A 25,843-nucleotide genomic window follows, 5' to 3' on the forward strand; every position below is an offset into this window, starting at 1 on the left:
GACAACGATCCAAGACAGTTGCTGTCCACCTCCGCTGAGAGAACTGATGAACTCTGAGTGCAGATTGAAGCATGCTTTTAAAACTTTCTTTAATTTTCATTTCTGTGTTTGCTTTTGCAGCATGGCTAATATGGAAATATGTTCTGCATGACTTCATGTGTGTAATTGGTGTCTTGCCTTCTCAAGGGATGGGGGAGGGGAAGGAGGGAGGGAGAGAATTGGGAACTCCAAATGAATATTAACATTTTTTGCATGTAAATGAAAAATATTTAATGAAACAATTAAAAAAAAACTTTTAAAGAGAAAGCACTGGCCTTGGATTCAGGAGGACCTGAGTTCAAATCCAGACTCAGACACTTGACACTTAATAGCTGTGTGATCCTGGGCAAGTCACTTAACCCTCACTGCCCCGCAAAAAAAAAAAAAAGAAGAAGAAGAAGAAGAAAGCGGCATTCAGTAAACTCCTGAGAGGAGAGAGCATCTCCGAGAAGAGGGTGGTCAACAGTGTTAGGGGCCACAGAGAAGGTCCAATGAAGAGACAGTGGCCATTTTCAATCTTCCCCTTTCTCCTCCCTACAGCCTCTTTTCCCACTCCCTCATTCCCTCCTTAACGTCTTCCTTTCTGTCAAAAGGAAAAGAAAAAGGTCACTCCCGATAGCAAAAAACCATGATTTCTTTTTATTGTGGCTAGATTCCTTATACTGTGGTTTGGGGGCTGAGGGTGTGGAAATGCAAATGCCCACTTGATAGCAGCCCTGTGTGTTTCCTCCCGCTAGAGAGTGCAGGGCTTTGTCTGCAGTTTACCTATGTACAGAGCCTAGCCCGGTTTCACACATCTGCCGAGACTGGACAATTCATTCAGATGTGAAAGGGAGTGAAGCCGTGTTCAGGAGTCTCTGCGGCCACCGTCCCCAGACCAGGCTTCAGCCGGTGAATGAGATTTATTGTGAGGGCGCAGGCTGTGGGGTCTCAGCCCTGCTCTCGCCAGACCCCTCCAGACCATTCTGAGCCTGGGAGGGATCTGGGTCCGGGTGCTCCAGGGCGTGGAGGGTATCAGTTTGCCAGAGCTGCACAAGGTCTGTGGGGGTCTTCCCTGCCTGAGGGGGACAGAGAAAGAGCTTATCAGATGCCTGGCACCAAGGGGCACCCTCCCCCAGCCATGCCCCCTTCAGGTGGGAGACTGTGTGGCATGGGAAAGAACTGAATGAAATTGGGATTTAAATCCTGTCTCTAATGCTTGGGCGAGCCATGTAACCTCCCTGGGCGGCTCTCTTCCTAATCTGTGCAATGAGGGGGCTGGACCAGAAGATCTCTGGAGTCCCTTTGGGCCGTAGCTCTAGGACATATGATCCTAAATCTTTCTCTGCTTTCCCAGGCCTAGAGGGGCTTGTTCCTCCCCTCCTCTCTTCCAGGACTCAAGCTTGGAGGCCTGCTTCCTGCTGAGGCTTCCTCTGCCCATCCCAGCTCTTCTGAGAAGTTCCCTTCTGGCTTCCTCTAGGTGGCAACTCTCCTGTCCTTGGGGATGGGGATGGGACCCTGCACAGAGATTGTGGAAGGCTAAGGGATGATGGGCCCTTGGGAGGTGGCCCAAGAGGGAGGAAGACACTCTTCTTGGGAGGGGTGGTCTGGGTGGACGGGGGCCCCTGTGGACGCTTACCACGTTCTTGGCCATCATGTCGGCCCCATGCAAAAGCAGCATCTTGATGATCTTGTAGCGGTTAAGGCGTACGGCATCATGAAGGGCGCTGTCTCCTTCCTACAGGAAGTGTGGGGCTCAGGGTCCATCATGAAGGCAATTGGGGAGTGGGGGGGAGAGAAAACAGCTCACAAGTCGGGGGAAGGTCAAGCCTAAAGCCTCAAGGAGCACAACCCAAGCCATGGTGCTAAGCCCCCTGGTTTGGACAGGACAAGTGGGATATTGGAGTAAAGGAATTTTCTACTAGAAAATCCTAGGTTCCCAGGCCCTGGTCATAGACTCAAGAGAAAACAGGGGAGTGAGGGGTCACGCACCCTGTCCCGGGAATTGATATCCACTCCCATGGAGAGAAAGTATTCCACAATCTCTACTCGGCCTGTGCGGGCTGCCACGTGGAGGGGAGTGCTCAGGAGCTGTGTGGGAAAGGAAGAGGAATTACTGGCTGAGAGGACACTAGAACTCTGGCAGGGCCCCCTCCTGCCTCTGTGAAGGGCTCCTTAGCTAAAGGACACGTTACTGAGCTACTGAGATTCTCTGCTCTTCACCCAGAAGTTTTATGACCAAGGGTTGGGCCATGACATAGGATGACATTCTATCACCTTCTAATATAGCATTCTGTACCATTCGGATGGCCCCCAAAGGGTGCTGAGTGCTGTACCCATGATCCTCTCCAAGAGAAGGCCAGGCAGAGTCTTAACTAGGGCAGGGTGACTAAGGCTTTGCCCCAGGGAGCTGGCCTGCATGGGGAGCAAGCCTGCTCCTCAAGTCTTCTGCCAGCCTTTGCTGGGTAGTACAAATCTACTTCTTTGCCCAATCCACTGCGATGGTCTTCTCCTGGGATCATTTTTCCTCTCCAGCCCCACCAGCATGGAAACTGAACGCAGGCATGTCTAAGCTAGTGGTTAGACTACCATCCCCACTCTCAAGCTGGTTTTGCCCCAGTTTGCCCCTAATTATTTTTCTGGGCTCTGAGCTTAGGAGATCAATGACAGCGGATGTTTTCAGGGCTAGGGAGGCAGCATCTCTCACTTTGGGAGCTTCCTTCCATGCCCAGCCTCACATTATCCCAGTTCCCTTTATCTTCACAATCACCCCCAACAGCTGCCCAACAATGACCCTTCACCTTGTCTCGAACGTTGATGTCTGCCCCATGGCTCTGCAGAAGCTTCACCACCTCCAGGTGGCCTCCGCGGCAAGCCCAATGTATGGCTGTGCAGTCTAGCTAGGTGGGCACAGAGGCCCCCAAGAGAAAAGAGAATTGAAATGGCAGGTCCTGAGGTTCCCCATTCCTCCTCAGAGGAGCCTTGGGCATCAAATCCAAGAAAACAAGGTAGCTGCAGAACCTGGCCAACGGGGAGGATAGGAGGACCCTGGGGAAAAGTCAAGGGGCTTCCTGCATGCGAGGTCGAGTGACAGATCAATGCCAAGTCCCAGTGTCCCCAGAAGGGCCTCAGGCATCGCTTCTCTTCCCTTCTCTGAAATGGCATCCAGGCTCAGGCTAAATTGGTCCCACTACGTAGCCCAGAGAGCCAGCACAGGGAAGATGTCAGGCAACCCTTGCCCAGGACAAGCATACTCTCACTCACCCGGTCCTGGAAGTCCACAGTGGCTCCACTGTCCAGCAGCTTCTGCAGGATCTCCATGTGGCCCTCCAAGGAGGCCCGGTGAAGGGCCGTCCGGCGAAACTGCCCACCAAAGAAAGAGACCACCTATGACCCAGAGCCTGGGCACCCACTCCAAGCCCTGCCTGTATCAGCTGCTCAGGTGAGCTGAAGGCCAGGCCTTATGTCATATGGAAGGCACCTTCTTCCAGTTTGGGGTCCTTTAGGCCTGCCCGGTCCTTCTCCTACTTTGGCCAGCCCCAACACTCCCTGGAGAAGTGAAATTTCATTGGCCCCATAGACCTGCTCTGGTCTGGTTTCTAGAGTTTTGTGTCTTCAAACTCTTTCCCCCACCCCACCCCCCTCAGTGGCCCCCCAATGCCCTTCCATTTCCATGGAGGACAGACCAAAATGAATGAGACCCTGCAATCTGGAAAGGTTGATCTTTGGTCAGACCACAGGGCTTTTGTTCATGAAATCCTGGTCTTGAAAAAGGCAGATTTAAGACAAAAATAGCAGAAAAATATACAAGAAGTTATCACAATAACCCTTATAGTGTTTGGTTTTTAAAAAAAAACAAAACAACCCATAACCAATGGACACTCATTACTTATGCCTTTTTTTCTCATGACCCTTTGAGCGAGGCTGGGGAAACATTAAATCCATTTTACAGATTAACAGACCAATATAGAATGAGGCTAGGTGTCTTACTCAAAGCTGCACGATTAATTAGCAACAGATCCAGGGGCAAATAGGATTGGGGACAGGATTTCACTGGTTTAGGGAAGCTCCCCTACCAGTTAAAGCTCTGTGCCTTAAATATAATCTGAAGAGAGTCACCTAAAGCGGTGATATCCCACTCAAACAGGACCAGAGACTGATTTTTTTTTTTTTGCACAGGGCAATAGGGGTTAAGTGACTTGCCCAGGGTCACACAGCTAGTGTCAGGTGTCTGAGGCCGGATTTGAACTCAGGTACTCCTGAATCCAGGGCCGGTGCTTTATCCACTGTGCCACCTAGCTGCCCCCAGAGACTGATTTAAAAAACTACCTAGTCACATTGTCTATGTTGCATGGTATTTTTATTTATTTATTTTTGTTAACTATTTCCTGGTTACATTTTAATCTGGTTGGGCAGCACTTCATTGCAGCTGGTTGCCTGTCTGGCCTCAGCCCCACGTCTTCCTGGTTCCAAGGCCAGCTCTCTATCGACTATGCCAGGCTGCCTCTCATTCTGGCGTAGGAGCCATACTAAGAGATATCATTCATCTAATGATTTAAGGTTTGCATAATTCTTGACATACATCATCTCCTTTCAGCCACCAAACTACCCTGTGAATTAGGCATTATGGTATTGGTGTCCCATTCTACAGGTGAGGAAGCTGAGGAAGAGGTTATGTGACCTGCCTGTGGTTACACACTAGGAAGCCTCAGAGGCCTAAATTTGGGTCCAAAGGCTTCACCACTTTATGCACTACACCTCACTGTCTGTATTATTTGTTGTTGTTCAGTTGTTTCAGTCATTTCTAACTCTTTGTGACCCCCATTTGGGGGTTTTCTAGGCAAAGAAACTGAAGTAGTTTGCTATTTCCTTCTCCAGTTCATTATACAGACAGGGAAACTGAGGCAAATAAGGTTAAGTGACTTCTCCAGGGTCACACAGGAAGTGACTGAGGCTGGATTTGAATTTGGGTCTTCTTGACTTGACACTTTACTGAATAAAAGTTATTTCCTATAAAATCAGTTTATGGAACACATGTTCCACAAGAATTTCATAAAGGATTTAGAAATGGCGATGGTATCATAGTGGGACACACGCCTCAACTTTTTTTTTTTTTTGTGAGGCAATTGGGGTTATACGACCTGCCCAGGCAGGGTCACACAGCTAGTAAGTGTTAAGTGTCTGAGGCTGGATTTGAACTCAGGTCCTCCTGAATCCAGGGCCAGTGCTCTATCCACTGTGCCACCTAGCTGCCCCATGACATTTTTACAATCCCTTCCAACCCTCAAGTTCTGTGAATCAATAATAATGATTTGCTTCAAAAAGATTTCTCCCATGATGCATCTGTCAGAGACAGAATCTTGACCTTGAAGAAAGAAATGGGGGCTGATGGCGGTTTTAATGCTTTTATGATGGGGTTTGAGGAGCCATTACCTCATCGCAGGTATCAGCAGAACCCCCATCGGCCAGGAATTTCTCAATGATATTCATTTTCCCCTCCACAGCGGCTTTCAGGAACATCTCCTCTTCTATGGGTCCAGTCTGAGATAAAGATCCCAGTCACCACAGAGTCCATCTCACCCATCAACAAAAGTATATCTCTGCTGTTCTCCCCAAGCTAGTAGCGAAACCCAGCTTTCAAGCCTGAAACCTCTGCACAGGGCTCTCCTCGTTGCTGGAGAGAATTATGACTCCATGAAGACCTAGAACTTCATATGCCCTCAAAGCAGGAGTGGAGAATGTCTCTTTTTCTCCTAAGCTCCTTGGACCAATTCTGCCCTTCATGCAGTCGGGCATCTTTGAGTTGTCCTCTCCACCAATGGGGAGAGGCTTATGAAAACATTCCACAACTGAAATCTGGGTTAGACTCGAAAGAGCTGTTCTTTCCCCAGCCCTCAGATTTGGAAAGCTAGCATCCCCTCTCCCATCAGTCCCTCTTCCACCCCTGTCTCATCTGAATTGTGCATCTCCTTTCCACATTTCCCCCTCCTCAATTGTGCCTCTCCTCCCCAAGACTTCCAGATTCTCTCTTACGATTTCCTGGGTTTCGGGCGGAGGCTCTGGGGTCAGGGTTAATGCCTCTCTCTTCTTTTGCTTCCGTTTCTTTCGAAGCTCAATGAGGTTCTGGATCCCACCCACATCGATGATCTCTCGGCGAAGATCCAGCGAGGTCTTTCGAACCCTCTCTTGGCCCTGTTCAGAGCACAGACCCTGTATACTAAATGCCATGGAAAACTTGAGGGAAGTGAGATGGAGATGTGTTTCCTTCTGCTTGCTTCTTTGGAGAAGACCTTTAGCTTCAGGCTGTTTCTCCCCTCACCCTTACTTATACTTCCACCCCAGCTTCTAGTCAGGGGACAACACTCAAGTCTAAGGTTTTGAGTTTGGGGAAGCCCAGGAGCAGTCAGTAGCCCCGAAGAATTCATTCCTTTTCTTACAGAGTGGCAAATTTAGAGTTGGCAAGGACCTCAGAGGCCAATCTAGTCCAACCCGCTCATTTTACAGAGGAGAAAACTTAGGTCCAGAGTACCAGATGGAGTGGCTTGGCCAAGATCACAAAAGTCGTGAAAGGCAGAGCCAGGTCTCCCAACTCTAAATTCAGTGATCTTCCCACCACACCAAACTCCCTCAAAAGGGAATGAATTTCCATGTCTCCTCCCTCTCTCTTAGGTTTAGAAAAAGCAGATGGTTCTTCAGTAATACCATGGGGACAAAAAAATTCTGAATTAATTGATGAAAGGAATCTCTGGGGAACAAAAAGCAAGAAGTCAAGGACAGGGTAGGCCCTCGGGATGGGGAGTGGTCTCCAGGACCACTTACTTACCTAGTTCTTACCTAGGCCTAAGCTCCAGGGTAGAATTTGGCTCTTTAGGTCTCCCTGGCTCTTACCTTGACTTTTTGCAGAGCCAGGTTCTGGGCCCCGTGGTGCTTCTCATCCTCCAGAACCAACATGTCCATCTGCATCGGCCCGGGCTTCATGTTCGAGGCATTGTGGAGTTTCTGGTAAAGGAATCCTAAGCTTAGATGCAACTCTTGTAAAAGTAACTCATCTTTCCCAGGTCATTTCCCAGGCCTTTTGAGGTTAAGTGAACTGCCCAATGTCCCACAGTCAGTGAGTGGTAGAAGAAGGGCCCGGAACTTGGATCCCCTCCTGTTGTGGTATTACTTTGGGTACTACTCTTTCCACTAGACCAGGCTGGATGAATTTTGTTTTTTCTTGTTTTTTTCTTTTTTTGTGAGGCAACTGGGGTTAAGTGACTTGCCCAGGGTCACACAGCTAGCTTAAAACACTGCACAAATGCTAGCCATCATCATCATTATCGAAAAACCCTCATAGGTTTCCAGGAGTGATGATGGTGATAATAACATTTATATAGCACTTACTTACATGCTGGTCTTATGCTAGGCACTTTCCAATTATTATCTCATTTGATCTTCACGAAAACCCTGAGAGGTATGTACTAGTATTATTCCCATTTTATAAATGAGGAAACTTGGGCAAACAGAGGTCAAGTGACTTGCTCAGGGTCACAAAGCTAGCAGTAAGTGCCTGAGGTTGGATCTGAACTCAGGTCTTCCTATCCCCGGGCCTAGCTGCCCCTAACATCAGGAAAACATCAGGCTACCTTCACTGAAATCTACATCCCTTCTCACACCACGCAGAAGCATATACCCAGGTCCCCATTGCTCTCAGAATGGACTATAAGATTGGGGGCTGGTTCAAAGGTCAGGGGTAGTGTGGGCAGGGGTTGGGAGGGAGATAAAGCCAATTCGAGAAGGGGAAAGATGTAGGGTCCCCAGGCCACAACTAGGCCCAGGAGAATCATATGCTAACACTGGCTGGCAGCAAAGAAGCTAGAAACTGGAGGGAGCCATTTCTTGGCCTCACAATTTCCTCTTTGTCCTGTCTTTGCACAATGAACCCTTTCCTACTTCCTGTCCTAACTCGGGGTAATGATTAATGAATTATTAGGTAGTTATTAGGTAACTGCTTTTGACTCAGACCAATTTTGTGGGTGGAGGAATAAGCTGTTTTGTAGTAACAGCCATGTTGCCTCCGCTTAAGTCCTACTCGGGCGCCTCATATAGATGGTCCTGGATTCTGATTGGTGGTCAGGGACAGTTTGAGCTTTAGCAGGTGTTAGTTGAGGAGTTACCAAGGCCACAGAGGTTCACTACATTTGTTTTTTGAAGGCCGTTTGCTACTGGAAATTTGACAGAAGGATGACCATCTGTGACAGTGAAGTGGACCCCCTACCAACAAAACCACAGATCCTTGAATCTGAGTTGGAGGGGACCTCAGAGATCAGCTAGTCCAGTGTGCACCTAAGCAACCCTTGCTCCCCCCCCCCCAATCATTCCTCTCAAGCAGTTATCCAACTCTTGCTGGAAGGCCTCCAGTAAGAGAGAATCAATCCACTCCCTCCTGAGGCGGCCCATTCTATATTTAGAGGGCTCTAATTGAGATGTTTCCATTCTTACACAATGGTAGCACTTGACTCAGGGCCTAGCACATAGTAGGAGGTTAGTACAAATGTGTGCATCATGATTGAGGTAATGGGACAGTCAGGTGAGACCAAGAGCTCAGACTTTATAACTGAGCTAAGAAAACAAAAGCAAGGGGAGAGGAGAGAACCTAGGTTGAAAAAACTAATTTATAAAAAAAAAAAAAATCAGGCAGGCCACACTCATTTTGCTCATTTTCATTTGTGTGTGTGTGTGTGTGTGTGTGTGTGTGTGTGTGTGTGTGTGTTCCTTCTCTTGCTGTAGAATTATTTATGACTTGATACATTGTTCTCTTGACATTTCCCTGGAAATGTTATCGTTTGGCAGTTTTGAGTGAGGCCAAATGTCCTTGGACTCGTGGGAGCGGAACATGACGTGCCTGCTTCCCACCCGCCTCCCTGCTGTCCTGCTACAATTATAGTCAGTTTTGCTTCTTACACCCCCTCAAAGGCTCCAGCCCACCCCCGAGGTATAGAATCTAGCCAGACCAGGACAAGATGGGGCATTTGTTCTTGACTGGGTCATTGTCTCAGGGAAATGGCATCGATTAGGCTCGGAATTTCAAAGTTATTCAACCAGGCTTCCTGAGGACGCATCCCCCAGACTAGAAATGATGTAATCTCTTAATCCCACCCTAATTTAAATCTACAAAACATCAGCTGAACTAGAACCAGACTGTCTTCAAACTCCTGGAAGCCTTTGCCCCATGACACCCAGCATTAGGTACTGATCACTGATGCCCTAACTACTCCCAGTCTAGGGGGTGGTTGAACAGCTTTGGTTTTTAGAAGTAGATTTTTTTGCTTTTTTGGGGACTCAAAGTTTGAAGATCCTGGCCAGGCCAAGGCTGTTTGCCTCACCTTGTATGAAGTCTGGTCCTGTGATAGCCATATGTCCTAAGTTCTCTGAGCTTTGAATGAATGGAGGACTGCTGAGTCCTTGGACTTCCTGTGTCAGAAGTCAGTGGCAGGATGCCAGGACGGGGATAATACTGATTCACTTTCATGCTTCTGGCCAGTGGAAAGTGGGATCCCTAAGCTTGTGTGTGTGTTTAAGACACACACAGGAGACAGAGAAAGTGATAAAGACACAGAGACAGTGATAAACACAGAGCGGAAACAGATTTCAACCTTGTGCCCACTCTGCCCCATTATCAGCGTCCTGGCCCAAGCTGTGGTAACTTCTGGCTGACACTGAGCTACGCTTCCTTCCTTTCCTTCCTTTTCATCCCCTCCTCTTTCCTTTGCCTTTTCATCTTCTCTGGCGTCCTGAATTTCCCCCCTCCTCGGCCTGCTCTTCTGCACAGCTGCTAGTGATTTCATATGGACGGAAAATTGTGTCATACCCGGTCATTTCAGGGCTGTCTGCTGCTCTGGCTGTTGCTGGAAGGCATCCTTAACAGTGGTCCCCTGATCCCACCCCAGTTCTCTCTAGTGGGTCCGTGGCCCTCTCGGTTTCCAGTTCCAGCAGTGCCTAACTGTGGCCTTTGTCCTGGCTTCTCTGCTGTGGGACCCTCAGTCACCAGCAGGGTGGGTACAGCCTCTAGGACGGGCCTTCTAAGACAGAGCCCAGGGACTGGTAGCCAGCCTCTAGCAGACTGGAGGTCACCCCTGAGGGGAGTCCGACAAGAGATTAAGGATGAGTCTCTTTTCCCTCCAGATGAATAATTGTCAGGAAGCCACAGTTCACCACCCTCATCCCCTCAGAGCCGATCGAATCCCTTCTTTCACACTCACTAGCTCCAACTCCTGCTTCCTGCAGCCTCATGCTGTGGCTCTGGTTCCAAAGGGCTTCCCTTCACCCATTCCCCACCCCGGCCAAGCCCCAGTACCTGATTCTCCTCTTCCTCCTCCTGTGCCAGTCTCTGATCAATCAGCTCTGTGGCCCTCTGAACCTCTTCTGAGCCCGCCATGGCCATGGAACTGATCATCTGCCCCCAGCCTCACAATGCTGGCCTGGCTTGACAGGGTGGCGGGGCCTTTATAGAGCTGGACCCCCTCCCCCCCCCCCCCGGGCTCCCGGAGGGGTTGGGAGCTTTTGTCATGAGCTCACCGGCTGAATTCACTAACAGCCTCCCCTCACCCTGGGTCACCTTCAAGCCCAGGCAATTGCCTGGGGGGAAGCCAGCTGTGTGAGCAAGTGGGGGCTGTGATCTTGAGGAAGCAAGTTGTGCCAGGTAGACTGAGGCACGGGAAGGGGGTGGCATAGTGAGGAGCTGGAACTGGGGTTCTGGGGCCAGCTCTTGGGTGCCAGCCAGCTCTGGAATGCAGGGCCAGCAGGAGCCCAGTTGTGCCCTCAGCACAGGGAGCAGGGGCCAGCTCCAGGCTCACAGCACCACCTTCTGGGCACAGAAAGATCCCTGGGCTTGTGTCTCAGCTTAGTACCAAGAAGGGAAGACAAGGAGTTCCCAGCTGATGAGGGATGGGGTCTCCCGGCAGACCCGGCCCATCCTAGATGCTGGCTTCCTCTTGGGCATGGGGAGGGTTCACAGGAAGGCTAAGAACAGTCAACCAACAAGATCACAATTCAAGAACAGAACTTGGCCACAGATCCTTGGCTTCTGAGAACCAGGTGTGCAGTGTGAGGGGCTGGCTGTAGAGGCCATGTTAGCTGTGCTCATGAGCCCCCTACAAGTGGCCCTGCTGTGAGCCCAGGGTCAAATTCAGGAAAACTCTCAGGCGTTCAAGCTCCTCCGAGGGCAGGGCTCCTTTTCTGGTGGAGGCCTTCCAGGATTTAATGATGTTCTGCCCCAGGGCCCAGGGAGAGCTGGGGATGGAGCCCCTGCCAACTCTGCCCCCTAGTGGTGGTGGAACCACAGGGCCTGGGTTCAAGTTCCGGCTTAGTCCTTTACTAGCTGTATGATCCTGGACTAGTCGCTTTATCCCTCTGAGCCGGGCTTTAGTTTCTTGGTGCATTAATAGGTTTTGTCTAAGTCTAACACTGAGTATTGGAGGATTTTAGGGAATCCTTGGGTTTGCATCCTAGAAAAGAGCTATGTAAGAAAGACATCAAGCAACAGACAAGCCAGAAGGAGCAAAAGGCTTTATTGATAAATATGCAAATATTTCTGTACACAAGGACCCACCATGGGAAAGACAAGCAGCCTGGAGACAGCCATGCCAGGGTTCCCTCTGGGAAGATGAGCTTGTCCAGAAATCTGGACCGGCTCGGGCTACATCTTGGCCATATGCCCTCATCCCTGCCAATTGTGCTGGGGCAGGGAAAGAGGCGACGGCCCTCGCCAGCTCCCACCGGCTCTCACTGCTCCCTGGGACGCACTGTTGGTCCCCTTCACTACTGGGGAACTGGCACCATGCCCACAACAGAGCCGGGGGAAGAGGGGAGGCAAAAGCTGCTTCCGACCCTGAGGAAAAAAGCTGGTAGCAAGCACAGCCTGCAGCACCAGACAAGATAGATCTGGGCCCCATGGGCCACGGGTTGCTGGCCCTTCAGCCAGAAGTGACTTGCCCTACCCTGTTGTGGGGGAGGGGTAGCTAGAAGGCCACCGGGTGGACCCAGGAGGAGTGTGCCATCCTCCACCCAGGTCAGCAATATGCCCTAGCCTGGGGGCCTGTGTGTAGCAGCACTGCTTCTCAGAGGCCTTTATCAAGTAACCCCAGATGTGCCCGGCAGTGTTCCTTCACTGCCCACGGAGCAGCCACCGAGGAAGGGAGGGATCACCTGAAGAGGACCAGAGGACTTGAGGGCAGTGGGAGGGGGAGCCTGGTGTTCCAGCTGGGAAGAAGGAGCCCCTTTCCTTGCCCTCCCTCTGGAAGTGTCAGTCCTGGGGGGGCAGGGGCTGGTTGATGATAACTTGGATAACAAAATCCTTCTGGATCTTGGTCTCCTGCAGCCGCATACGGTCTGTGAGCAGCTTCCCGGAGAAGAACCAGCGCTGCCAGGAAGGCTCAATGCCCTCCTGGGCATGCAGCTGCCTCTTGAGCTGCCCGATGGTGTCGGAGAGGCTGGCGCTGAGCCTCACGTCCTTGCCGCTGGACAGGCGCACCTTAAGAGGGAACTCACGCCGGGTACTGGGGGCTGGCTCTGGAGGTTCCGTGCCATCGTCCTCGCTGCGTTCTAGAAGCAAGTTGACTGGTGGTGCCAAGCAGTACACAGGGAGCTGATAGCGATTGCCAAGCTCATCATAGCACTCGCTCAGGGAACCTATGGGAAGAGCAAGCCATTAGGAGAACGCTGAGGAACTTTCCCCCTTTCCTTAGCCCTGGGATCCACTCCAAACTGCTGCCTGACCTGGGGCTCACCAGCAGCCCCAGGCTGCCCATTCCCAGCAGCTTCCCACCTCTGCTGCTCACCATGGGGCAGGGTGATGCTAGCTCCATCCAAGATGGCCTGAGCTAGCTCATGATCATTGGCCTCCACTGCAAAGGCCGCCGCCTTTAGTGCATCCCAGATCTCCTTTCGGCCTTCAAAGGCTGGTGCGGTGTCCCAGAACTCGTCTCGCTTGCTCCGCAGCTGCCCATCTGTCATAGGATAGTCACTCTTCCACTTGGGCCTCTCCTTCTTCAGGGGCTCATTGCGTCCTATCAGAGATAAAAGGGATGAAAGTGCTCATCACTGACCAGGGCTCACAGCCTTCTGGTCCTCAGGGGAGCTGCGCTTTTACTCAGTGCTTTAGCCTCACAGAGAGTCCAGGCATGTTGGCTGCCCTTCAGCCGTGGCCTTGATCATTTAGGGCTGTAGAAGGAACCCTTTCAAGAAGGAGAATTAACCCCCAAAATGTCACATTCCTACATACTTAAAACACATTTTCTAGCAAATGAGGTACATTTAAAAAGCAACAGGCATTTTTCCCCTCCAATTTAAAATGTTTTAAAGGTAGCTTCCTTGAATCTTTACCTTTAAAATATGATTTTTAAAATTCTATCCAAAGGAGAAAAGCAACTTATGGCTCATTCTTATCATGACGCAGCCCTCACAACTTTGAAGTAGTAATTATGTCTATAAACAGCTTCTTCAAAATATTGGTCAGTCTTGCAGATAAAGCTCACAGCACTTTCCCTATGTGATGCAACCTTTCTACACTGCAGAATGTTCTTTGTTGTCACCAGGGCAGGAAGAGGGGGGTTAAATCGGTAGGAAGAGCAAACAGGACTGCCCCTCGGGTAAATCAATCCAGACTGGGAGGCTTTTTGAGTTCTTGTGGTTGATTTTTATACTTCCCCTTCCATCCCCTCACCTCACTACCCAATTCCCTTGAAGTTTCCATTGCTGCTTGTTTCTAATCTGGTGGGTTGGGAAATGAGATAAGGAGGCCTCTGTCTCAAGCTTGCAACAGGAAACTGGGTGAGAAGGCTCTCCTTCGAACAAAGCGTACCCATTTCTACCTCTGCCCCCACAATGTCCTCTCTCTCTAGTTGCCGATTTCCAAGCCTCTCAGCCTCTTCTCTGACACCTAGAACCACATCCACCTTTCTCCCGTACTTACAAGGCTTTTGCTCATCCCCATCGGGTTATCTCCCCTCCCTTTCACAGCCAGAACCCCAGCAGAAAGTGCCTCAACTTGCTGCCTCCACCTCCTCCATCACTTCCCAAACCTGGCAATCTGGCTTCTCACTCCTCAGTCTTCTTGACCCCTTTGCTGCATGTGACACTGACTACCTCTCCTCTCCCTGGCTGCTCTCTGCTCCTCCTTGGTTATCTGCTAGATCATCCAGGTCCCACTGTTGTGTGTGTGTGTGTGGGGGGGGGGGTGCCCTAAGACTCTGACTGGGGCCCTCACTTCTCTTCTCCCAGGAGACCTCAGTCTCATCTCAATGCAGATGCCTCTTCCCCCACATCTACAGACCAGTTCTACCTTGCCTCTCACCCAAGTTCCATTTCACACGACCACTTGCCAATTAGACATTCCCAGTGAATGTCCCACAGACACCTTAAACTCTACAGGTCTGAAATACACCTCACCTCACGCCCCCCCCCCAAGCCCTCCTTTCTTCCTAACTTCTCTATTTCTATGGAAGGCACCACCACGTTTCCTGTTACTCAAGGGTACAACCTTTAAGTCACCCTCATTTTTTCCCACTTCCTCACTCCATCGTATCTAATCAGTCGCCAAATTTTTTCAATTCTACCTCTATGACTTTTCTTGCATTTGTCTCCTTTGCTTCACTCATATGGCCACGATCTTAGTTCAGGCTCTTATCACCTCCTAGCTAGACTTTTGCAATAGTCTCCGCTCTGCAATCTTTCACACAGATGCCAGCCTGACACCTGCCAAGCACAGGTCTGACTATGTCATTCTCTCCTCAGTAAGCTCCAGTGGCTCCCAACTCCTCAGCTGAACACTTAAAGCCTTCAGAATCTGCTCCAACTGATCTCTCCAGGCTTACTGCACATACTCTTCTGCTTGCATTCTATGATCCAGGCAAACTAGTTCTACCTCAGGGTATCACCTCTCCTGCCTGGACCTTTGCCAAGGAGCAGGCCGTGCAGTGACTGAAGAGGGCACTCACTTCTGCCCTAGCTTCAGCTCAAGGGTGACTTCCTATAAGAAACCTCCTCTCCCTCCCCACCAAGGAAACGGTTTTACATTTACTCTTCAGTCTTCATGTTATCCCCCCCTTGCTTGAGGATGGGGACTATTTATTCGTATTCCAGTACCTAACAAAGTGTCTGGCACACAGTAGGCATTTTGTAAAAGCTTGCTGAATCAGTAGCTAATGTGACCTTGGACAAGTTGACTCAATCTTTCTGAGCCAAGGTTTTCTACCTACCTTGCAGATTTGTTGTGAAGAACATGTAAGTATAAAGGCACCATTTAACTGTAAGCTATTATTATTTCTTGTTTGCTTCCTCATTCCTGGCTATGTACTAGAGTTGAGGTTGTGGGTATGTAACCCTAAAAAGTAAGCTCTCTCACACACAAGGGTGAATAGCATGCATGTGTGAGTGTGCACACACACTGGCTCAGCCCCAAGCCCCCATCCATTACTTCGATAGTCATACTACTTAATATGTGCATGGGTTACACAGGGCTCATTTAAAAAAAACATACCAGAACTCATACACACGACGGAGAGTTGTCATTTAAAATAGCCACCTTCCCAGGCAGTATAGAGTTGATCAAATCCACCCCCCTGACTTTATAGATGGGGAAACTGAGAACAGGAGAGGTTAAGTAACTTTCCCAGTCACTGCACAGTTATTTAAGTGTCTGGGGTGTGATGTAAACTCAGGTCTTCCTGACTCCAAGCCCAGAACTCACGCTATGGCCACCATCCTTCCTCGGTGCCACCAATGAGGCTGCCAAAGGTCGGAGCATTTTTTAACTCTCCTGCAGGAAGTGCCTTCAGAGCCAGTTTGGAGGACACCATGTTACTTTGTAGCTATATGTTTTTCACAAAGTGAGTGAGAATAAGAAATATCCTATGGTGCTTTACAGTTTATAAAAGCCCTTGTATAGAAATATATTATTTCAGCATTTCCAAAGAATAAAGGCTATGATTGGCAGTGGACCAGGATGCTTCAAAATGTTTCAAAAATTTCCTTTCTTGTCCTCACCCACTTTTAGAATGAGAATATTGGTGAGAGAAAGAGGACCCAGAACAATTACGGTAAACAGACCTACTTCCTTGTCAGCAGGAGCCAGGCCTGGGTGCCAGCAGAGGGCGCCCCTTGCACTACTGGGCTGGCATGAGCCTCCCTTCCCAATGGAGAGCCAGTGTATGAAGCATTCCCCCTATTATGCAAGTTAATGTTGATTTTTACAAGAGCTTAGCCCAAACTACAGAAACTACTTGCCTAGGAATCCAGATAAAGACACAAATAAAAAAACGCATTTTATCCAAACAGAAACACCTAAAACAAAGCAAACCTTTTAACTTAGTTTACATGTGTGTAGTTTGAAATGACTAATTTGAATTAAATAATCTGTGAGTAGAAAGGGGGTATATACATGAAAGGCAGGGAGAGGCCAGAGAGTGGGATGGGAATATTTTGACTATTGGATACCTCAATCTGGATGACCCACACACAACTCATTCTCTTTTTCCCTGAAACCCTCCCTTCTTCCCAATTTCCCTTTACTTTCAAGGGTACCATCATCTTCCCAGTTACTCAAGCTTCCTCCTCCTCCTCCCTCTCTCACCACCTGTATGTATCCATGCTAGTTTACCTTCCCAATCTCTCTCCTGACACTCTCACCACCACCACCACCACCACCACCACCACCACCACCACCACCACCACCACCACCGAGAGGCCCTCATCACCTCATACCTGACCTTTGCTATAGTTTGCTGGCTGGTCTCCCTGTTACCAGACTCTCTTCCCTTCAATCCTTCCTCCCTTCAGCTACCAATGTGTAGATCTAATCCTGTCAGTCTGTCTGCTCAATAAACTCCTTTTGCTCCCTATCACTTCCAGGATCAAATGTCAAATATGAGCTCCCTAGCATTCAAAGTCCTTCCTAATCTGCCTAGCCCCCCCCCCCCCATTTCCAGTCTTCTCCCACCTTGTGCCTCTTTGCTGTTCCTCTGACTCCTGGTGTTTTTCACTGGCTGTCCTCCCATCTAGAATACTCTCCCTCTTCCTTACCCCCACCTCTTAGCTTCCTTCAGTCTCCATCAAACTCCTACCTTGGTGTAATTAATTCTAGCGTTCGCCCTCTTTTGATGATCTCTGATTTCTCCCGTACAGGGCTTGTTTGTACGGAGTTGTTTGCAAGCGAGCTCCTTGAGAGTAGGGACTGTCTTTTGCCTTTCTAGCGCACCGTAACCACACCGTGTTTGGCACATAGTAGGAGTTTAAGAAATGTCTGGTGATTAAGGAGCCAGGGCAAATGAGGACACTCAGAAAGCCTGAGAGGACAGGGGGCTGGATGAGGCAGACAGCCTGCTGCTCCCTCCTCCCCTCCCTCACCAGAGTTTCACGATCATGTAGACATACCAAATACAGGGTGCTGGATGCATGCTGCATAGACACAGACAGATCTGGTCAATTGCCTTTTTCAAGTATGCAATAGGAAACCTCAGAAATACAGACCTAACAATAAGAGGGCAGGGATGGATACAAAAGGAGACAGTCAAAACATACAATAGAAGACAGCACAGAAGTAGAAGCAGTAGTGGTGGGAGTGCTTTGTTTGTATGTGGTAGAGAGTGAAGAGTGAAGTGTGTGAATTACAGAGGAGGGCTGAGTAAAAAGCATGAATTACAGAGCAGCTCTGCATGTCCCGGGGGCCAGAAAAGCATCCTTGGAAAACTGCCTACTGGCACAATTTAAGGGGCATCAGGATTGCTCTTGCTGGACTATTACTGATGCTTGGAATTCTTTCATTGAACCATTTCCATCTCTTTGGGTTAAGACATTATCCCCTGAATGAATAAAATTTAAAAAGACTCATTAGAGGCCTTGATATGGGGAGATGCAGCTGATCACATCCGTTTCCATGCGATGGCTGAGAGCAGGTCTACATAGTGAGCCTGCCAAGTGTGGGTGGGTGTTGGTGGAGCCTAGGAGGGCCCAGGGAGCCTGTGGTTCAGGGAAGATAATGATGGTAAGAGCAGTGGTGAGACATCACTAATGAATGGTGTCTGGTGGAGCCACAAAAAGGGAGCTGAAGACGCTGGGGGAGGGCCTTGGAGTGACTTCCTAATTCTGCCTGGAGGTGGCCCCTGAGAGAATGAGGACAGGGAGAAAGCTGGATAAACTGGAATGGTAAGCGTGCACCCGAACACATATGGTGAGGCTGAAGAGGGAGCTGCCCCGTGGAGGCACACATGGAGTGGGGGAATGAGGTCAGAGCCTTGGGGGAGGGTTTTCATTCTAATCCTAAAAAGATCATGGCAGTCTTTTCAGAAAAGAATGTGAATAAAACACTGTGGGGCTATGAAATAAGGACAACTTCCAGAAAAGCAGAAACTCCAGTCGACCAGCATTGCTATCTATGGGGACAAAGTCTCAGCTCGCCAATGCCAGGAAATCAGTCCTATTTATATCTGAACTGCTCCCTTGTTCCCCAATCTACACTGTTACCAAGCACCCCCCCCCTCCCCAGGATACACCATGCTCCTGGGATATGGCTGTGACCACAACACTTCCTCACCATAAAAGCACCTGAGATCAACTTTCCTTAAAGGGCAGTCAGTATATGGCAAACCTGAGCTGAATTCTTTGTATCTCCCCCCATGCCTCCACCCCGTTCTGTATTCATAAACCGCAAACCCAATGGAAAGCCACTTAGTTACCAAAACAGAGCCTCAATCAAACCTCTCCAGATGCAAGGGCAATAAATCCGCCCTCCTGCTCCCTCTGAGCAAAATGGTTCAGAGATACAACTGAAGGAGACGAGTTCATCCCAAGCTGCAGGAGGCCATCCTGATGCCACATGCAAAAAGCCTTTCCTGATCTCCTCAGCTGCCTGTGCCCTTCCTCTCAAGCTTCTTGGCATTGATTTCTTCCTTTTATATTCACACATGTCCCTGCTGTCTTCAGCCTCATAGAATGAAAGTGCCTTCCCTGGGAGGAGGGATGTTGATTCGCTGTCTGGCACATGGTCTGTCCTCCTTGATAGGCCTGAAGGAACTTAGGGACCCCTCAAGGAAGCAGTATTTATAGCTTAGAAAATAGTCCTGGCGAAGCAGTAAATATCAGCATGGAAAACTGCTGGCTCGACCCTTCTCTAGCCGCTCTGCCTCTGGCCAAACAGGAGGATTGATTACCCATATAGGTAGGGCATAGAATGACACTTGCACTTCTTCCCCTCCTCCAGTGTTCTGGAAGAGAGGCATTTATTTCAGGCTCACGGAGCTAAGAGGACAAATGTGCTAAACTGCAAAGGGAGGGATTTGGAGGGAACGCTGAAGACCTGGCTGGGAGAGCCCTAGGGTGGCACATCAGAACAATGAGCCATGTCAGGTTAGAGAAGGTGGGGAGGGCTGGAGGATAGGTAGCAATCGCAGAATCTCTGAGATGGAAGATCTGGGCATCACACGGTTTGACCAGTAACTAACCAAGAATTTTGGCTACCTCATCGCCTGGTGAGGGGACACTTCAGAGGCAGCTCCTTCCATTCAGAGAGCTGGCATCCTACAATGGTCATGCCAAGCTGAACAAGCTTAAACCTTTTACAGGACAACCCTTCAAAGACTTCAAATGCTTCGTTGAAGACAACTAGTATGTATCCTCCAAATTCTCTCTTGTAAAGGCTAAAAATTCTAGCTAGTCTGTCTAAAATATCTAATGAGTGGTCGCCAATACATTATAAGCTTTAACAAGAGTTAGACTTTTAAGCATTTATTAAGGAGAATAAGAATTTGGTGAAGAGAAAGAGAAAGGCCTAGCTTCATCTATCTATTAAAGGGAGAGAGCATTCCTAGCTCTGCTCTCCACCAGAGTCCACACGAAAGAGCAAGAGTCAGAGGGCCAGGCTCCCCCTTCTTCCTCCCACAAGCAAACATCACTTCCTGACGCCAAAGAAATGACGCACGGTCTTGCCCTCAGAGACCTTCACCTCATGGCAGAGCTTTTCTACAGTGTCTCCAGCAGGGGGCGTCATTCCAATCGTTACACTCTTCTCAAGGCAAAATATCCCCATTGCTGTCACCAGATCCTCACATGGAATAAAGCTGCCTTGTGACCACCCTGTCACCCTGTTCTGGATGATCGCCAGGTTAAGAAATGTCCTTCATAAAATGACACCTGGAAATGTACACACAGTCTTTCAGAGATGGCCTTACCAGACAGAAATCCTTGCTTTGGGAACTCTTCCTCTCTAGCTGGTCTTGGGTTACATTTGCTTTTCTGACACCCCCAGAGAACTAACCGGGCCTGCAGTACAATAAAAGCCAGACACCTTTTGTAAGCAAACTGACACCGCCATCTCCTCTAACCCGCACCTCCGGAGCTAATTTTTTGAATCCAAGTGTAGAATGATTTTGTCCATCTTATTCTTTTGGTCCATTACTCTAGTCTTGCCAAAATCTTTTGGGATCCTGACTCATCCAATGTGTTAGTTATACCTTCTAGCGGTGTCATCTACACATGTGATGTTAATTAGCACCAAGGTAAGGAAGATCCCAGGGACACTGACATTGAACCACCAAGGACTATTCTTTGGGTCCACTTATTTAACCATTACTTAATCTAACTGTATGTCATTATCTATCCTACATCTCTCCATCATGTCCAGAAGGACGGAATGAGAACCTTTGCCCAACATTATGCTGAAATCTAGGTAAATTGTATTTGCAATATTCTCCTCATCTACCACCATAGCAAAGAAAGACCTTAATCTGCATTAGTAGTGGGAGAACCACTGATCTAAGTATATGCAGGGCAACGTCAGCATCTTCACATCTGTAGTAAAACATCCTTTCACTTGTCTGCATGCATTTAGTTATTTCCCCTGACTATACAGAGTTCATCCACGGCACCTAGTTCATGCCATTTATGACAGATGCTCATCAAATAAGGCAGCACTAACTAAGCCTCCTCAAACAGCTCAAAGTGCTCTGTAGGGGACTTCTTCAGTCGTCCTCATATCTCTGCTATAAGAGGGATTACTCCCATTACTGCTAAAGCGTTTGAGCAGAGACTAAGTCACCACCTTTACTATTAAATCATGATATCAACAGGACTAACATTTATATGGCGAATGAAAATTTGCAAAGCACTTTCCATACAGCCTCTCATTTAAACACCACAACAATTCTATGAAGCAGAGACAACTGGTATTATGATCATCCCCAAATCAGCCAAAGGGGAGCAGTGATTGTGGAAACAGTTCCAGGGCAGAGAAGAGTGCTTCTGGTTGTTCACAAGGGAGCAGAGGCCCTGGTCTTGGTCCCAAGGCAGAAAGGAACACTAGTGCTTATGGCTGCAGGAGAGCAGAGGGACCTGGTCATAGTTCCAGGGCCAAGAAAGAGGAACACTAGTGCTTGAGGCTGCAGGGAAGAAAGATCCCCTCCTAGGTAAATAACAGAGCACAGGTCAGAGGAGCAGTAACCACACCTCTCCAAAGATCATGCCACTCTGGAGACACTAAAAACTTATAGACCCTCAGAACTAGCCCTGAAAACAAAAAACCTGACTTGAAAAGTGCTACAAGTTACTATGGTGACAGGGAAGATCAAGACAAAAACTCTGAAGACAATGATGTCAAAACAGCCACAAACAAATCCTGAAAGAAAAAGTATAAATTGGACACAAGCCTAACAAGAATTTCTGGCAGAACTCAAAATGGATTTAAAAGGAAAAGAAATGAGAGTGATCCAAGAAAAATATGAAAAGAGAGTCAACAGTGTAGTAAAAGAAGCACAAAAATCCACTGAAGAAAAAAACTCCTTAAAAAATACAATTGACCAAAATGGAAAAGGAAGTACAAAAGCTCACTGTAGAAAATAATTTGCTAAAAATCCGACTTGGACAACTGGAAGATAATAGATCCATGAAACATCGAAGAAAGGAAGGAAGGAAGGGAGGAAAAAAGGAAGAAAGAAAGAGAAAGAAAGAAAAACTGAAAGAAAATGTGAAGTATCTCATTGGGTAAAAATTGACCTAGAAAATAGATTGAGACACAATTTAAGAAATATTGGACTACTGAAAGCTATTATTGAAAAAAGACCATAGACATCTTATTTCAAAAAATTATCAAGGAAAATGATCTGATATCCTAGAAATCAGAGGGTAAAATAAAAAGAGGCCACCAATCACCTCCTGAAAGAGATCCCCAAATGAAAACTCTCAGAAATATTATAGCCAAATTCCAGAACTCCCAGGTCAAGGAGAAAATATTGCAAGCAGCCAGAAAGAAACAATTCAAATATTGTGGGACCACAGTCAGGATCACATAAGATTTAGCAGCTATCACATTAAAGGAACAGAGGGCTTGGATTATGATATTCTGGAAGGCAAAAGATCAGGGATTACAACCAAGAATAGCCTACCCAGCAAAACTGAGTTTAATCCTTCAGGGGGAAAAAGTCATTTAATGAAATAGAGGACTTTCAAGCACACCAAGTGATAAGACCAGAGAACTCAATAAAAAGTTTTACTTTCAAATATGAAACTCAAGAGATGCATAAAAAGGTAAACAAGAAAGAGAAATCATAAGGGATTCAATAAGACTAAACTGTTTATATTCCTTTATGGAAAGAGGATACTTGTAACTGCTAAGAACTTTTTCATTATTAGGGCAGTTAGAAAGAATATATACATAGAGGGCACAGTTTTGAATTGACTATGATGGGATAATTTCAAAAACCAGGTGAGAAAGAGAAATGTATTAGGAGAAGGGGAAAGGGAGAGGAAGAATGGGGGAAATTATCTCATATAAAAGAGGCAAAAATGAAAGCTTTTATAGCAGAGGGGAAAATAAAGAGTTAGCAGGAAATGCTTAAACCTTACTCTCATTGGAATTGGCTCAAAGAGGAAATAACATACACACTCAGCTGGGTATAGAAATGAATCTTACCCTACAGTAAAGCAGAAGAAGAAAGTGATAAGAGAAGGGGTACTGGGTGGGGGAAGGGGGAATGCTGAAAAAAAGTAGGGTGGGTTAAGGAAGGCAGTGGTCAAAAGCAAAACAGACATTGTGGGGGGGGAAAGGGGGGTACAAGATGGAGGGAAATACACAGTTAATAATTATGAATGTGAATGGCATGAACTCACCCTTAGAATAAAAGTAGATAGCAGAATGGATTAGAAATAAGAATCCAACAATATGCTGCTTACAAGAAACATACTTGAAACAGAGAAACACAGAGTAAAAATAAAGGGCTAGAGCAATAGCTATTATGCTTTTGCTGAGGTTAAAAAACAAAAAATATGGGTAGCAATCATGATCTCAGATAAAGCAAAAGTAAAGACTGACCTAATTAAAGAGATAAGCAGTGAAACTACATTTTGCTTAAAAGTATCACAATCAAGTAATATCAATACTAAATATATATGCACCAAATGGCATAGTATCCAAATTCTTAAAAAGTTCAATGAGTTACAGGTGGGGGATCTTAACTTTTCCCTCTCAGAACTACATAAATCTAACCGGAAGATAAACAAGAATGAAGTTAAGGAAATGAATAGAATTTTAGAAAAGTCAGATATTATAGACCTCTGAGGAAAACTGGGAATAGAAAGGAATATATTTTTTCTCAGCTGTACATGGTACCTTCACAAAAATTGACCATGTATTAGAGCATTAAAACGTCACACCCAAATGAAGAAAAGCAGAAATATTAAATGCATCCTTTTCAGATCATAATGCAATAAAAATTAAATTCAATAAAGGGTCATGGAAACAGATTAATCTAATACTAAGGAATGAGTGGACCAAAGAACACATCACAGAAACAATAATTTCATTAAAGAGAAAGACAACAATAAGACAAAATATCCAAATTTATGGGATGCAGTCAAAGCAGTAATTACGGGAAATCTCATCTAAATATTTACATCAATAAAATAAAGAGTAGATGGGGGCAGCTAGGTGGCACAGTGGATAAAGCACCAACCCTGGATACAGGAGGACCTGAGTTCAAATCCGGCTCAGACACTTGACACTAGCTGTGTGACCCTGGGCAAGTCACTTAACTCTCACTGCCCCCCCCACACAAAATTAAAGAGTAGATCAATGAATTGTGTGTACAAGTAAAAAAATAAATCATTGGTTAATTTTATTTAAAAAAGGAAGAAAACCAAATTACCAGTATAAAAAATGAAAAGAGTGAATTCACCACCAATGAAGATATAATGGAGTCTGAATGCAGATAGAAGCATACTTTTTAAACTTTATTTTTCTTGTTTTTTTTTAAAGGGGGGGAAGGGTTTGGTCTGTGTTTTTTTCTGTAATATGGCCAATATGGAAATGTTCTGTATGACTTCACACATATAATCTATATCAAACTGCTTGCCATCTCAAGGAAGGGGAGGGGAAGGACGAAGGAAAGAACTCTGAACTAAAAATTTTTCAAAAAGAATGTTAAAACAATTTTAGATGCCACTGAGAAATATTTAATGAGACAGAAATATATTGAGGGGGAAAAAAGGAAGATGTAGGAGGAGACATGGTTAAGTGAGCTTAAGTCTGACACTGAGGCATGGAAGGAGAGGGAGATGCCTTAACAAATTTGAAACAGTTAAGAAGTCAGCACTTTTCAGAAGCTGCAGGGGCTTTCGGAGAATGGCGATCCTTACCTACTGCTGATCTGAGTCTCAGGATCAGGGAGAGCTGTCATCTTTGCCCTGTTAATAAAGCTGAGAGGCAAAAGACCATGCTTCCTTTTATTCTAAAGAGCTGGCAATTGGACAAGACCAGACTCAACAGTTGGCAGTGTCAGGGTCAACATGCCAAGGCCAAAGGAACTGCAGACAGGTTGGCACAGCTTCAAACACCTGAAGCTCCCGTCCCACATGACAACAAAGGGCCACAAGTGCTTTGTCCCAGAAAGATACCTTCCAGTGGGTGAACTTCATTTAGTTTACAGAGAGGAGAAAAAGGAGATAGGTTAAAATATCCTTCCCGCTGGCATCTCCTGTGAGTTGGAAAATACAAATGATAAATGCCAATAGCACAGTTAGGGATGCAGCGCAAGGAGAACAATGTCCTCCGCTGTTCTGCTTTTCCTGGAGCTCCAGTTCAGGGCACAAACACAAGGCATTCAAAGGGTCGCTGATTTATAGTTTGAAGGGACCTTGGAGACCATCGAGTCCAACGCCCTGGCTTTAATGTTAAGGAAGCTGTGCCAAGAGAGGTTCTGGGCAGCTAGGTGGCGCAGTGGATAAAGCACTGGCCTTGAATTCAGGAGGACCTGAGTTCAAATCTGACCTCAGACACGACACTAGCTGTGTGACCTTGGGCAAGTCACTTAACCCTCATTGCCCCACAAACAAAAAAAAGATCTTACCAGCTTAGAACAATGGGCAGTGTCTAATAAGAAAAGATGTTAGAGAGATGATACAAAACTCTGATTGGATTCCAAAGAATCGGCTTCACAAATACAAGTTGGCAGGAGGGTGACTAGCCAGAAAGGGAACTGGGGATTTTAGTGGGCTGAAAGTTCAATGAGTCAATAAAGCAACAAAGCACCCCCAAAGCTAATACAATCCTAAACTGTATTAGATAAGGAAGGGAGAGCACCTAAACCATAGGAAACGATCATCTCAGATTTCTCTTCCCCAGTCAGATCACAACTACGATAGCATTCGGTTCTTGGTGCCACGATTTAAGAAGAACGTTGACAAACCCAAAGGCCCCCAGAGAAGAGTAGTAAGGAGACTCCAGATCAAGACAGATAAGGATCGGGGCAGCTAGGTGGTGCAGTGGATAGAGCACCGGCCCTGGAGTCAGGAGGACCTGAGTTCA

At 47.2% G+C, this 25,843-nt stretch overlaps 2 protein-coding genes across 2 annotated transcripts in view; both read right to left on the bottom strand.

Annotated features, from left to right (window-relative positions):
• Positions 1–367: 367 nt before the first annotated feature.
• Positions 368–10,501, bottom strand: ANKRD2 (ankyrin repeat domain 2). Its single transcript, XM_043986666.1, has 9 exons — positions 10,355–10,501; positions 6,907–7,017; positions 6,052–6,210; positions 5,452–5,559; positions 3,283–3,381; positions 2,820–2,918; positions 2,011–2,109; positions 1,658–1,756; positions 368–1,097 (listed from the first exon to the last, which is right to left on the bottom strand). Exons 1-9 carry the CDS (start codon positions 10,451–10,453, stop codon positions 942–944), a joined length of 1,029 nt encoding a protein of 342 aa, XP_043842601.1. The 5' UTR covers positions 10,454–10,501; the 3' UTR covers positions 368–941.
• Positions 10,502–11,563: 1,062 nt separating this feature from the next.
• Positions 11,564–25,843, bottom strand: part of UBTD1 (ubiquitin domain containing 1) — a 68,440-nt gene continuing 54,160 nt past the window's right edge. The window contains exons 2-3 of the mRNA XM_043984557.1: positions 12,837–13,064; positions 11,564–12,687 (exon numbers count right to left, since the gene is read on the bottom strand). Of these exons, the coding sequence (XP_043840492.1) occupies positions 12,302–12,687; positions 12,837–13,064 (614 nt within the window). The 3' untranslated portion in view covers positions 11,564–12,301. The remainder of the gene's footprint in view (positions 12,688–12,836; positions 13,065–25,843) is intronic.

This window comes from Dromiciops gliroides, chromosome 2 (genome assembly GCF_019393635.1).
Source record: "Dromiciops gliroides isolate mDroGli1 chromosome 2, mDroGli1.pri, whole genome shotgun sequence".
Lineage (NCBI taxonomy): Eukaryota > Metazoa > Chordata > Mammalia > Microbiotheria > Microbiotheriidae > Dromiciops > Dromiciops gliroides.

What these genes read in the sequence shown, in the direction of transcription:
- ANKRD2 (XM_043986666.1), bottom strand. Translation starts at nt 10,453, where the DNA reads ATGATCAGTTCCATGGCCATGGCGGGCTCAGAAGAGGTTCAGAGGGCC. An exon ending in AGGAGGAAGAGGAGAATCAG is followed by an intron (nt 7,018 to 10,354) that starts GTACTGGGGCTT and finishes TTCCTTTACCAG; the next exon opens with AAACTCCACAATGCCTCGAA. An exon ending in ATATCAATTCCCGGGACAGG is followed by an intron (nt 1,757 to 2,010) that starts GTGCGTGACCCC and finishes CACTTCCTGTAG; the next exon opens with GAAGGAGACAGCGCCCTTCA.